The 14,723-nt window shown below is 37.5% G+C and overlaps 1 protein-coding gene across 3 annotated transcripts; it reads left to right on the forward strand.

Moving 5' to 3' along the window:
* Window positions 1–4,096: 4,096 nt before the first annotated feature.
* On the forward strand, window positions 4,097–13,469 carry creb1b (cAMP responsive element binding protein 1b). Of its 3 annotated transcripts, none has more exons than XM_039682844.2 (9): window positions 4,097–4,234; window positions 7,741–7,827; window positions 8,917–9,041; window positions 9,167–9,313; window positions 10,052–10,152; window positions 10,227–10,366; window positions 11,267–11,446; window positions 11,881–12,034; window positions 12,828–13,469. In XM_039682844.2, the coding sequence occupies exons 3-9, from the start codon at window positions 8,925–8,927 to the stop codon at window positions 12,970–12,972; spliced, it is 984 nt and encodes a 327-aa protein (XP_039538778.1). In that variant the 5' UTR covers window positions 4,097–4,234; window positions 7,741–7,827; window positions 8,917–8,924; the 3' UTR covers window positions 12,973–13,469. The 3 variants fall into 3 exon arrangements, with proteins under 3 accessions (XP_039538778.1, XP_039538780.1, XP_039538779.1); XM_039682846.2 differs by having other exon boundaries at window positions 8,917–9,029; XM_039682845.2 differs by lacking the exon at window positions 4,097–4,234 and adding an exon at window positions 4,251–4,390.
* The last annotated feature ends 1,254 nt before the right edge of the window (window positions 13,470–14,723 follow it).

Genomic DNA, 14,723 nt, shown 5'->3' on the forward strand with positions numbered 1-14,723 from the left:
ACCATTATGCATGAGGCTGTCCAATAGTTCACCCAGTTCTTGATGCAGTTTGTTATACATATTTTATCTGGTAAATAGATATGGATTTACATGTTCAAGTTGATGTTTTTGTGGTGGTTGTGAGAGGCAACTTTGCTTGCACTACCAACTTTATGTTTTAAACAACAGAAAAGGCCAATGAAATTTCCTCCGGGTATACAAAATCTCGATCTACTCTGTTTACTGTTGTCACTATTGCAGTTCCAGTGCCTATTATAAGGAACAGCACAATATAAAAAGTGAGTGCAACTTCACTGACAGCTACACTGAGGCAGCCTTTGAGCCCACGCATCAATAAAAACTGTGACTCTTATTTCTCTAAGTCTCTAAGACACCGCAGACACCAACAAGAGAGAGAAAAACATGACTGAGAACTGGGATACATACCCACTGAATGAAAGTAAAAGCTCATCGCTTAATGGTAAACAAACCTTTCCTTGCTTTAAGTGATAGAATGAAGAAACTTTTTATGTCGAACCATCTTCTTCGTTATCATTTTACAGCGTCTCATCCGAAGACGTCATACAACTGACGCTTTTGACCATACGTCAACATCTGCCGTTTTAGGGTACCCTTTAACGTCGTTAGATGACTCTATATGTAATCCCAACCCTAGCCCAGACCTAAACCTACCCGCGTCATCTAACTGACGTTAAAGGTAAAGCGTCAGTTGGATGACGCCCCAGGGATGTGACGTTAAAGGGTACCCTAAAACGGCGGATGTTGACGTATGGTCAAAAGCGTCAGTTAGTTGACGTCTTGGGATGAGACTGTGTTACATTTTACAGTGATTCTACTGTGTGGTGTGCACTTGAAAAATCTGATGTCAGAGCTTGGAGCAGAAAATGACCATAATGAATTCCTCTGATTTTTATTTGAACCATTTATAGTCTTTATTATATTGTTGCCTTAGTTAGAACTGTCCAGAACTTTGCAACTGCAATGCTCTAGCAACCATTCAGACTGGCCACCTTAGCAAATGCCCCAGCAACCAACTTTGCCATCTTTCTTTAATTTAATATACTAATACATTTATTATACATTAATACATTGTTGGTTTCAATTTTATATAATAAATTCTTCATCTGATTTTTTTTTTAAAGAATTTGGCAATTGATTAAACGGAAACCTGCTTTTAAAAAACTTACGCTTTTTTGATTCAGACTGCGAAATGGTCTTAAATATCATCCTATAAACTGTATAAGCACACACTAGCAATCATAAAGTACCCTAGCAACCATACAAACACACGAATAAGACACATCTCAGCACCAGAACATCGCACACAATCTTCAAAATAAAGGCTGCAAAAATGCGTTTCGGCTCCCCAAGAAAGTTAACAATTTTTTTTTTCTTAGTGTGAAGAACATTTTAGTAATCTAAAGAACCCTTTTTCCCTATAATGAACCTTTGTGCAGTGGAAAGGTTCTGCAGATGTGAACTTTTCTTTATGTAAAGTGTATAAAATTCCCCAGGATGATACTTCCCCCAGAAAAGATTCAGAGCCGTCATCACCTTCCACACGTCTGTGTTCAATCACCATACAGTGTGGGTTGATGCTCAACTGAGAGCTCAGTCTTGTTTCCTCGATTGTTTGGGTTGTATAATTAGTTGAATATAAATCAGTGTGAAAAAAAAAACACAAGCTGCAATTCCAATGGTAGTGCATTAATTCTAAACACATTAGCATTTTTTTCTGAATCTTTTTGAATGACGGGGGATATTCTACAAGAATGATCACAGATTTAATTTGTTAACCATTCATTAATATAACTTTACGAATCACAGAGCAAGTAACAATGTTTGAAGCCCTGTGTCTCACATCACTATAGCTGCACTATAGCCACCGGCTCCTCTCTGCTTCCTCTGACAACGTTTGATGAATTTTCATTTGGTGATGTGCAGGGTTTGCAGTATTGAAAAGGCTTTAATGTATCCTATATATACTCCTTTCATTTTCGTCATTTTTTTTTTTTTACCTTGAGCACCCTCACTGCACCAGAAGTGGAACGGTTTCCCCAAACCCAAGCACAGTAAGTCCTGCTTATCCTAATGGGTCCTCTTAGGCTGAGAGGAGATACAACCATGCCAGACTCAGACAAGAGACTGAGCGAGAGTGTGCGCTCACTCGGGGGATGATGCGCAGCATGAGCTCAAAGGAGAGAAGAAGGTGGTGGAGGAGGGAGAGAAGAGAAGGAGGAGGAGGAGGAGGAGGAGGAGGGGAAGAGAATCTCTATGGCCAACTCTGAATGTAGTTCTCTCAAGGTCAACCTTATACACAAGAACGGTTATACAAAAACAGAATTAAAAACAGGCTACAACGTGCACTTTCATTGGAAAGTGAGAATAGCTTTACAAAAGATGCTTTCTTCTAGATTTATGTTTTCAATAACTGCAGCATTGCCTTGCTGTATCACACGGACGAGGGCAATTTGAACGCGCTGGCGTTGTGATAACGGAGCAAATTCTTTTATTGATTTTGGTGTATCACAAGAGTTTCCCCCCATCATCACTCTATATGTCTACTGTAAGCCCACGCAGCCTTGTAAAGATTATTTCACATATTGCACAGATTTGTCACTTTTTCCCTGAAGACATCTACAAAGCACAAATTCATGGTTGTTCATTAACGAGGCGGTCAATTCCCCAAACAATGTGCTTCATGTCACAATAAAAAGCAGGTTTTATGGCTTGTTGCAGTAAAGCGCTATTAAACAGATAAAGCACACCAAACTGGCATCTGGAGGATTATAAAAAGGGCTGCCACACGAATAAACTCACACACCCAAAAAACCCATTGCCACTCAGAGAGAGGGGTTATTGAGTGCATGCTGCTAAAAAAAAATGTGTATATGCTGCCCCCTTCAGGAGGACCTCAGGACTGCCGCAACACCATGTAAATTGAAGACAAATTTGTGAGTCTTCTCTCAAAAGAGGTTTACTGCTGCCGCCATGTGTAACTTAAGAGTGCAGCTTATCTAACCTCGTAATCATACTCTAAAATCTTAGCATTCTGTATATCAAAAATGTAATTGTATAGCATATTGTTTGTAGTGTATTGATACCTTTTAATTGAGCACCTGCAGTGATAAAAAAAAACTATTCATAGAATGAATTCATTCATTAATTACTTTAAAAAGTATTAATCACAAGGGCAATATTGGATTTTCTGGGGCATTATTTTTAGCTCAATGAGAGCATGTATTTAACATATATATTTTTTTTAAATCCATCCATGACCAAATCCAATATAATAAATCGAATCAACATCATTCAACCAATACCATCACACAATATAGTAATTTAATTACTGTTTCTAGCTTTATAGAGGGGTTGGGAGGTTGAGGACACACAACACTTAATATTAGCACAAACACAAAACTGTTTCATCTGAAAAGTGTAAGTTAGGCACAAAATATAGGCCTAATTGAATGTTAGACAACAGATTACATTTTAAGATATAGCTACAATGGATTCAAATACTGTCAGTGTCAATATCAATTTTTAAAGAAAATCGAAACAGTAGCCTAAAATTGTATCGTTATTAGCTACTCTCCCTCTTCTTCAATGACAGTGTAGCCTAGCCTGTGTTTGCCAGCCCTCTGCATATTCGTTTGGAAAAGCTGAAGTCGACCATTTTGCTAATAATAGGGTGATTTATCTTTGCTGTCTTGATAATTTATGTTGAATTAATTATTAACTGATGAACATGACGTTTAGCAATGGTTTGCATTATAGATTAGATTAGAGAGCTTCTGACAAAAACCCCTGCTGAAAATCGTTTGCTGGTTAGTCAGGTTACAGCCACTGATCTAGTAATAGTTCAGTGGTTACAGCTTATTCCAGCATGGTCAAGAATATGGTTGGATGTTTCTATGTATGCTAAACAATTTTCTGTTTTAAAAATATTTTCCGCGTTTCATTCACAAATTCTTGTTCAAGTACGTAGTATTCGCACTATTTCGTCGAGCTTCGGCCATGGCTCGTCTGTATTCGTCCCCACTCGGCTTTTTCCGCCACGCTCTCGGCCGCTCTCGCTCAGTGCAGTGGGTTGATGATCGGATTTTCGTCTCGTTCTCTGTGTTGTTGTTCTCGGTGACGCGACGGAGGTGTAGCCTGACGCGGTCTCTTACGTGTCGGCCTGAATAAAAGTGGAGCTCCGAGGGCTCGAGAGTGACGGAGGGAGTCTGTATCGGTAAGAGGAGACAAGTGTCCGGAGGGAAAGGGCTCGTCCCGAATGGCATATAAGTCTGGTTTGGGTTCGGCCCGTTGGAAACAAAGAGATCATGGCGGCTGTAGTTGTTGCATGCAGAGGGAGGGGAGGCAAACGGGAGACCAACACAAACCCAGGGTGGGAAATCTTGATGCATGGCTGATCATTTAAAATGCAACGAAATATGGATGCACAACATTTCCGAGTTTCTTTGTGCATCTTTGCAGTTCATATGTGGGGTTTCCCTTTTTTGTCGTCTTTCACACACAGGCTTGACAAAATGCTGCCTGGTGGATTCAGGGTGTAATACTCTTATATCATTCAGTAATAATTTAATCTTCTCTATTGCCCTTGATGCATTGTGCGATATTTTGGATAGTCTTTGCCCTGATGATATTGCAATATTTTATGACTGGGTTATTATTGCACTGTTTCATAGTTTCATTATATATTATTCCAAGGGCTGTGATTGCACGCACTCACCGTTTTATGAACAATAAAACGTTTCACCTCCTGTAGCCTACTGCACATGACTAATAAAGAAATGCAATATTGTATAACTGCATGTTGAATAGCAAAAACCTATTCAAATATTAGTGATCTTGATTAGCTATGCATTTTAAGGCATTTTTCCTAACTGGTCCACACAGTGCCATCCTTTTTTTTTTTTTTTTTTTTTTTTTTTATGCAAATAAGTATTTTATAATAATATGTGTAGGCTGTCATTTGATTTCATGCTTACAGTTTTAGATGTAAAGATCAAGGAATGTGCAATAGCTATGCGTTTCCAAGAATAATCTGTCTGTCAGAAAATAGGATTTGAAAAGTAGAGGGAGAACTACGCATGACCAATCAAACCACAGATAGACTTTAAGCGTCATGAGATCACATTACTGTCGGTTCACTCGTGCCATTCCGGGTCTCGAGCATTAGACTCTCATCTTTTTCTATTTCAAAGTGCTCAATTGGTCTTATTTATGGAAGTCCATTTCTATGGGGGTAGAATTGTTGCCTTATTCCAAATAAATTTATTATGATCCACAAATAAATGTAAAGAGATTCACAAAGATATATAACATTCACAAATAAATAAATTGAGATTGACAAATAAAGATAAAGAGTTTCACAAAAATAAAAAATAAGTCACAAATAAATAAAATGAGATTTGCAAATAAAAAAATATATATACATTTACAAATGTTTTTCTTTTTTTTTATACCACAAACACTCACACTCTGCCTGGCATTTATTTGTGAACCGCTTTCTGTTGATTTGTAAATCCCCTCATGCATTTGTGAATCGGTTTCTGGCTATTTTAAATCCCCTCACACATTTCAACAGTTCGTCTCGTCAATGTCAAAATGTTTGAGTCGGGCTTATGTTCAGAATCTGCAAGCTGAGCGCGAATTCCCGCACGATGCTTCAGTTAATGGTCATAAAGTGCGAGATGAGATGTAGGCCTAAATAGCTCAATTAAACAGCTGTTTTAGATAGAAGTTTTAAACGAACGACTGAAACAATTCGTTTGCAAAATATCCATCAAAGCTCAGCTTTGGGAAAGGAAATAGCTACAGGTCAAGAGAAGCATCCTGTGGCCATGAGATTAATATTATGGATTCCTATTGAACACAGATATACTGTACGTTTTTAGCTAATACAGTGGATATATGCTTAATTTAACAACACACACACATAATAAACATATTGCCATTATTATTGTATAAATAGGCTTGTGTGCTGAATAGGCCTAATCATTGAAACATTTCTCTTTTAAAGCCATGTTTGGAATATGTGATTGTGTTTTGATATAGCCTACATGTGAACAATGATCATATACATTCTGCATTTCCATTTTATAGCCTATGTGGAACATTCATTGTAAAATGTAAACTGTTATCTTGAAGAAAAAAAAAAAAACTGCCCACTGACCTGCTTCTAAAGCTATAGTTATCCAATTGTGGGGCCTTAAAAGACCAAGTGGAGAGACCATTTGCGCAAAATATTTCATTAGCCGCTCACACATTAACTTTGTGCTCAATCCTTTTTTCCCCCCTGTAAGGGGTCCCTGGCTCCAAAATGTTTGAGAACCCCTGGTCTAGAGGTCAGACACTCCAATCCTCATGCTGAACAGTCAAGGGAAGTCAGGACTGCATTCACAGCATATTGGGATGCACTTTAAAAAAAAATGCTATATGATAACCTTTATTGCAGTACTTAATTTTTATCACTGGCCAGTGCACCAGTACGTTTACAATCTCATATCAGACATTATTGTACACCAATGCAGAAATAAATATTTTCAGAGCACCTAGGGGTTGCACACTGGGACTTTCACTAATGAGAACCTACAAACTCTTTACATTCACACTGGGATTTCAATTCATTTCCATTGTGCACAGTAATGCATTGCATATTTTAGTGTGGCTTATGTAGGCATATGTTTGGAGAGAGAGAGAGAGATCTGCCAATATTTTGTGCCAAAGCATCAAGTCAGAGTTCAAGGTATCCCGACTGTAAACATGTTCAGCAATGATTCAGCTGTTGGTTTCTGTATCTTACATTTAGACAAGACATATTTTATGCATTTTCTTCCCTGGACAAGACAGGTTTCTGGGAAGAATGTTTTTCAATGGACTTGCAGTGTTGCAGTCTCGGTTTTTAATCCAAATGGCCATATTATTGATTTATAACTGTGCTTGTCTCGAGTACAGGAAATCTGCACCCTTATTTCTGACATAATGTCAAATGATTCAATTAAAACTCCATATAGAGTTGCAGCACAGGAACGATTTTTAGACATAGGCTACTTGACAAATATGTGTCTATATTTGGATAGTCTAAAATTAGCTCCCCTTTCCAAGAAAATCTTTTGCTTCAATTTAATTTGCTTGTCTTATAAAACTAGAAAAAAAAAAAACTATTTAGGCAAGGCACGTTTATTTATATAGCACATATAATACACAATGGAAATTCAAAGTGCTTTACATCTCGAGTAAGTAGTATACCACTCTCTTAGATGCATTGTTTGTTATAGCATGGCAATTACTAATACTATCATGGCACCAGGATGCCATGCGACACTGGTAATTAATTATATCCTGGTACTTTCTTTTTTACAAGTCACAGTAACAAGAAAAGAAGGAACTGTCTAATCTGAGAGCCATAGTCTTTATACTTTATTGGGGAATCAACCTGCTAATTACTTGTTTAAAAGTTGCTTCTGCTAATTACTTGTTATAAAAGTTGCTTCTTCACATTAAGCTGGAATAGAAGAAAGCATTACAATTACACACTTTTTCCTTATTATAAAGTCCTTATTATCTCAATTGGTAGTCTTGTGACTCTTGCAGATAGATACTGTATTACAAACAGAGTGTTTGCAGAGGTTTTCTCTCAATATTTCCTCCGTACTATGGAGGATGATTTTTAAAGTCGAAATGTTAAAGTTGCTGACTAGTATAGTGACTTTTCTGTGCCTGTCTGATCAGATTTCCACAGTAGCGGACATTGAGGACTTAACAGAGTCAGTGGACGCTGGACAGTCTGAAGATTCTGCCTAGGTTCCCCTCTTAAAGGTATGTATGCTTCATCTGCAATGCCACATCCAATGTTTTAGGTTGAGACTGTAATAGTAGTATTAATAGAAATTAACTTGCTTAACATATTAATCATGCATGTAATTAAAGATGTGGTTCTTTTTTGAAAAAAAAAAACAACTTTTGCTGATAATTTACTCACGTCATCTAAAATGTCCATGCCATTCTTTCTTCAGTCGAAAAGAAATTAAGATTTTTGATGAAAACATTCCAGCATTTTTCTCCAAATAATGCACTTCAGTGGGAACCAAACGGTTCAAGGTCCAAAAGACAGTTTTCAGTGCAAACTGTTCAAAGGGCTTTAAATGATTCCAGATGATGAATAAGGGTCTTATCAAGCGAATAATAAATAAATAACAAAGTTTTATAAGCTCAAATGCTCGCCTTGCTCTGTTCTGTACACACGTTCATGACTCTCCTGTTCGAATTCGTTCATAAAAATGAGTGGATCTTTTTCCGAGTCATTTGGTTCATTCAACGAACAAAAGGAACGAATTGACTCAGAAAAAGATTCGTTCAGTTCGAACAGGAGAGTCATGAACGCGAGTCACAGAACAGAGCAAGGCAAGCATTTGAGCTTATAAAACTGAAACTTTGTTATTTATTTATTTATTTTTTTTAATGAGCGATCATTTCACTTGATAAGACCCTTATTCGTCATCTGGAATCGTTTAAAGCCCTTTGAACAGTTTGCAGTTTGTACTGAAACTGTCTTTTGGACCTTGACCTCCATTATGTGGAGAAAAATGCTGGAATGTTTTTTTTCATCAAAAACCTTAATTTCTTTTCGACTAAAGAAAGAAAGACATGGACATCTTGCATGACATGGGGGTGAGTAAATTATCAGCAAAAGCTTTTTGTAAAGTGAACTACTCCTTTAATGTCACCATAAAATCACAATGGACAAATCTTAATTTTGAATGGATTACTGCAGTATTTATTATAAATGGTTTATCTGTGCACATCATTTGTTTTAATTAAATGCCACTTTGTTTAGTTCATGTGGCAAAAAACAAACAAAAAAAAAAACACATTAAAGATGTCAGATTCCATCTGGTTTCTCACCAGCCAACTCAATGACCATGGAGTCGGGAGCCGATACCCAACAGGGTGCAGAAACTGCGGTCTCTGAAAATGAGAACCAACAGCTCACACAGGCCCAAATCGCCACTCTTGGACAGGTACTCCAAACAGTACGTCAAATGAACTCAGGACATCATTTCAACATTTTGAAACATGAAGAGCTGAAACACTCAGTCAAGATTCTGACATTAGAAACAGAACATCTAAGTTTGACTCTGTGTTTGTTGTTGGATAGGTAACGATGGCTGCCGGACATGCAAGTGGCACAGCGCCCACAGTCACCCTGGTGCAGCTGCCCAATGGTCAGACGGTACAGGTGCACGGAGTTATCCAGGCCGCTCAGCCTTCAGTCATTCAGTCACCACAGGTGCAAACTGTCCAGGTAAGACACCTTAACGCCTCCAACATCTCTAGGGCCCTGTTCACACCTGGCATCAAGATGCATTATGGTCAATTGGATCTTTTGTACATCTCTTATGTCCACTTTCAACCACTTCTGTCCTTCGATGGGAGTCTATGGGCAGGTAAATCTATGGACTTTGTCAGATCTTTCGATCTATCGGACAAGATAAGCGTGCACAATATACATACAAACACGGCCAGATACGATGGAAAAACACACAGAGAGCAGCAGCTTTTGTTCCTGCTTTGACAGAAGACGACGCTGAAAGCTGTGAGTGCGTGTTAGAAATTAGGAATGGTGAGAGAGCATTGTGCAAGCAAAGCTTTTGTCTCCAAACCAAACTTGAGTCTTCAGCCGACCAGGAGTAAATGCTCGTCAGGCTATCGTGCTTCCCATAATGTTTACGTATTAGGTCAGTAGGCGTTCTTTTGTGGCTGTTCGAACACATTTGACCACATGAGCAAATTTCACAGTGGACAAGCTCAAAACGATTTAGACCCTGTTTACGCCTGGTATTTACCGTCATCCACTTGTGATCAGATTGACAAAAACGCATCTTTACCTGGTGTAAACAGGGCCTAGATGTTCATGACCTGACTGGCAGGTGAAAAGATGAATTTCGTCATTAACGTATTCTGTTTACCTCACATGATTGTCTTATGTGAAATTTATGTTATATAGTCAGTGCTACGCATGATACAATTGTCTGTTGCTCAGATTTCCACAGTAGCAGAGAGTGAGGACTCACAGGAGTCGGTGGACAGCGTGACCGATTGTCAAAAACGAAGAGAGATCCTTTCTAGACGCCCCTCATATAGGTACATATGCGGGTCTTCAAGGTTTTTGCATTACATAAGGAATTTTCCAGTCAACAGCTATTTGTGATCTATAGGAAAATCCTGAATGACCTGTCATCAGATGCTCCAGGAGTTCCGAGAATTGAAGAAGAGAAATCCGAGGAGGACACTGCGCCTTCCATCACTACAGTGACAGTGCCAACCCCAATATATCAGACCAGCAGTGGCCAGTACAGTACGTTAAAGTCCACAAATGAAGTTGAGATATTCTGATTCTCCCACTTTAGCATCATTGCTCAACATGTTAGGAGCACTTTTAGACTAGAATAACATTTGAGAGCAGCAGCACCGGTGCCACTTAGTTGTACAGAAGGTACCGCCAGTAAAATTACTATTGGCTTGCCTTTATAAGTGCAGCTACTAATAATATTACGTTTATTTCTTTAAAACGACTATAAAGCACCGGGTTTGAGTTGATATGCAGGTAAAATGAACTTTTATTAACAACAGTAATGTGCAAATTTTATTTTTTTTATTTATTTTTGGAAACAATTGAAATATTTTCTACTCTTTATTAAATGTACGATTGTTCTTCTATAATATCTTACTGAACTGACCGACAGCTTCAGTGATTAACAAAGAAAACAAGTAAAGAGTACTCCTTTTATACTCAGTCACAATGGGAAGAAAAGTTTTTGTTTTTTAGGAGACTTTGTGAAATTCTACTTTTTGAAATCCACGAGTGGAAATGGCTAATAAGTCAATAAGTGCTCCTCTGTCACTATGTGCTGGTTAGAGTGGTAATGGCATGTCTTTTTTTTAAATAGTTTTTTTTTTTCAAAAAAGTGTTTGTTTGCCATGAAGTTTTAGTTTTTCTTCATATTTAAACTCAAAAACTGGAAAAAAATTGGAAAATATTAAGAGCTTTGAAGTGCTGGAAAAAAGTGTGAAGCTCTTGAAAGCCTTTGAAAAGTGCTTGGAATTTCTCATAAAAGGTTATACAAACACTTGGATGAATAATGTAAAAAAAGGTCCCAAAAGCTCCGACCATAACTCCAACTTGTTTGGTTCTTAGACACATAGTGCCATTCTCACCAAATCAGTGACAACCTATTAATTGCCATTTCTCCTTCAGTCGCCATTACACAGGGTGGAGCCATTCAGCTTGCAAATAATGGCACAGATGGAATGCAGGGATTGCAGACTCTCACTATGACAAATGCAGGAGCCCAGCAAGGGACCACCATTCTGCAGTACGCACAGACCAGTGATGGTCAGCAGATTCTGGTGCCCAGCAATCAAGTAGTGGTACAAGGTAAGGTACATTTATTTAATAAGTCAATAGTATACATTTTTATTTGATGTTGTTTTTAACTTGTTGACCTATTATATTAATCTGGGCCACTGCAAAAGGTAAGGGCCATTCAGACCAACGATAATAACTATATCTACCCAATTTTTCCATCTAAAGAGCAGTAAAAAACACAGAGCCAATCAGAATCCATCATGCTGTAAAGAGCTTGAGCATTTTACATACGACAGTGGGGTATTTGGCAGAGCATGTGACAGACGACAAAACTGCTGTGCGCTTGTAATATACAGATTGATTATTGCTAATAAAGTTATCATTATACTTATTGTTCTATATGAAGTTGTTTAGCCATTAATATTCTATGATTTGATGTTGTTCTTTGAGTCAAACTCACTATTGATTCATTGTTTGTTGGCTGTGTTTTTTCTGCCTGACAGCTGCTTCTGGAGACGTGCAGGCCTATCAAATTCGTACTGCCCCAACCAGCACTATAGCTCCAGGTGTGGTCATGGCATCCTCCCCAGCCCTGCCAAGCCAAGGAGGTGCTGAAGAAGCCACACGCAAAAGGGAAGTCCGCCTCATGAAAAACAGGTAAACGCCAAAAAGAAATTTGGTAAAAGCAAACGTAAAGTAAACCTTTTCACTATTGGTCGCAAATAATATAATTTATTCCTGTGATGGCAAGCTGAATTTTTAGCAGCCAATACTCCAGTCTTCAGTGTCAAACGATCCCTCATAAATCATTGTATGATTGTATGATGCAAAAAAAAATCTTACTGACAAAACTTTTGAACAGAAGTGGACACAATATCAGTCTTTTTAACAGTATCAGTAATACAAGTACTGACTATCAATACTCAAGATTGATACTCAAAAAAAACATTTGTAAAACATGGTCAGATCAAAGTGTCTGAATAATTTTTGGTATATTTTACTGGTCTGGTAGTCCACTGTATAAAGTAATTTTGGGTATATGTCACTGTTTACTTATACTGATATCCTCACTTACATAAATTAACTATAGTGTCCTACACCCACTAGTAAAAAAAAAAAAAATAAATAAGAATCATTTTTGGTTTTACTTCTTGGCTCAATTAAACCAATATTTCCACTTGCAGTCGTGTAGCGTTTACTACAGTTGACCGAGTGGATCAGGTGTGATTGAGTGGAGACAGGGACTAATTTGCATATGCAAATAGTATGGGTCTGCATATGGGTCTGTGTTTACTAAATTTATTTTATTTATTTATTTATTTAACATTTATCTTTAAATATATATATAAAAATTCTTGTATTGAGCACTTATATTGACAACCCCATTTTGGACCAAAAAGAGTCGTCAAAACATCTGCTAAATAGATGCTACATTTCTTTCCTCCTCCAGAGAGGCCGCTCGTGAGTGCCGTCGGAAGAAAAAGGAATACGTCAAGTGTCTGGAGAACCGTGTGGCCGTTTTGGAAAACCAGAACAAAACGCTCATCGAGGAACTTAAAGCACTCAAAGACCTGTACTGTCACAAATCAGAGTGATGTACCCACACATTCTCCCTCCTTTCTGGCGGACTTGCGTGTACAGAGACTAAAAGACGAGTCAGCCTGACACGGACGCATGTTTTCTATATGTTTTCTTATTTTAAATTGCTGCAGACTGCCTGTATGAACACACAGGTATGTGAGGGAACTCAACAGAAGCTCCCTGGCTAACACAAATCTCTTCTAGAAATTTCGGATCATGTCATTATAGACAAAAAAAAAAAAATGCTGAAAACTTTACTGTGGACTTAAACACAGAAGCAAGTTCTCAGCCATCTTTACTCCGGGACTCAAACCGAAACTCAGCGGAGGGGTTTGGAGGAAAATGTTTACCTTTTTTTTCCAGTGTGCTGGTGTCTAAGTCATCAAATAACTTTTAAAAGAGTTAGAAATAATGTAAAATAATAAGAATAATAATTTAACTGAAATGTCAATAGTACGGTAGACAGAGGAAGATTTTCTCTTGAAGTTGGCATCATTCCCTCTTGAGATTCAAAAGGTTTAACGTGTCTGACTGCTACTTTTATTTGGTGTATAGTGCTCTTGTGTTTTGAGTTGACGTTTTTTTTTTCCATTACAAACTATATACAAATATGAATATTGATTTACAGAATCTATGCCATTTATAAAATGAAATATTGTGTATCGTATACAGAGCAAGATTATATTCCATTTACATTTCGATTTGGACATTTTGCTCATTTTAGATGACAAACAAAAATGAATTACTTACAATCCTGCCATTGCAGTAGCAGAAGTTGCACAAACAAAATAAAATGATTATTTTATTGCTGACATTTCATCTCTAATACACCAAATTCACGTTACAGTGTCAGGAGTTATGCACAGACGTAAATTTAAAAGGTTCCGACATTTATGTTGATCAGATTCAGCAGATCACTTTTGTGTTAAGTTTGTATATCATAGAGCTATAATTGGATGAAATACAGTCCAATACATTCTATCTCTGGCATTATAGGCTAAAGCATGTTTTATCAATATTACATTGGCTTTGATATCGTTATATGGTCTTTTTTGTTTGTTTTCTAACACTATGAACGTGGAGGCGGTATCTTTGTATTTGAGAACACAAGTAAAGAGTATATATGTTATCAATCTATTATGGCATATGCATTTTGGCAGCTATTTCATAAAAAAAAGACGTGTTTAAAGGATTTCTCTTGTTTATTTTTTCCTTTTTATCCACATTCAGTTGCTTTTGAAAGTTCTGAACATTTGGTAACTTAAGTTGCCTTTTTCTACATTATTTGTATTTTGTCAGTGTCTCAGTTGACACTGTTTATGGTTTTTAAAGTTTTTAATTAATAATAATTTTAAAAATGACCAAAAAAAAAATATCAGGCAATTATTGGACTTTTGGTTTCCCATGTTGGTTGGAGTATGACATTTTGCATGTTCTCTGCATTGAGGACAGAATGTTTTAAATGAGATGTTAGCAGACTGAATTAAAACTGTCCGTCAACAATTCCAGTCTGTACTGAAATGCACCTTTTGTCCTCTGTTGGCGAGTGCATCATCTGCTGCTACTCTTAAATGTTAAACCATCTGCCTGACTGACATGTCATTTACGTGCTCAAGCGTGACAAATTAGGGAAGCAATCTCTCCACAGCAGGCGCTCACGGTCCAGATCTGCAGTCTTAACTGCTTATGCAAGCCGACATGCAACCCGATTTTACTCACAAAACCAATTATTTTCCGATACAAGAATCTCATCGGAGGGCAGACT

The sequence above is a fragment of the Pimephales promelas genome, chromosome 7 (genome assembly GCF_988280905.1).
Source record: "Pimephales promelas chromosome 7, fPimPro1.hap1.1, whole genome shotgun sequence".
Taxonomy (NCBI): domain Eukaryota; kingdom Metazoa; phylum Chordata; class Actinopteri; order Cypriniformes; family Leuciscidae; genus Pimephales; species Pimephales promelas.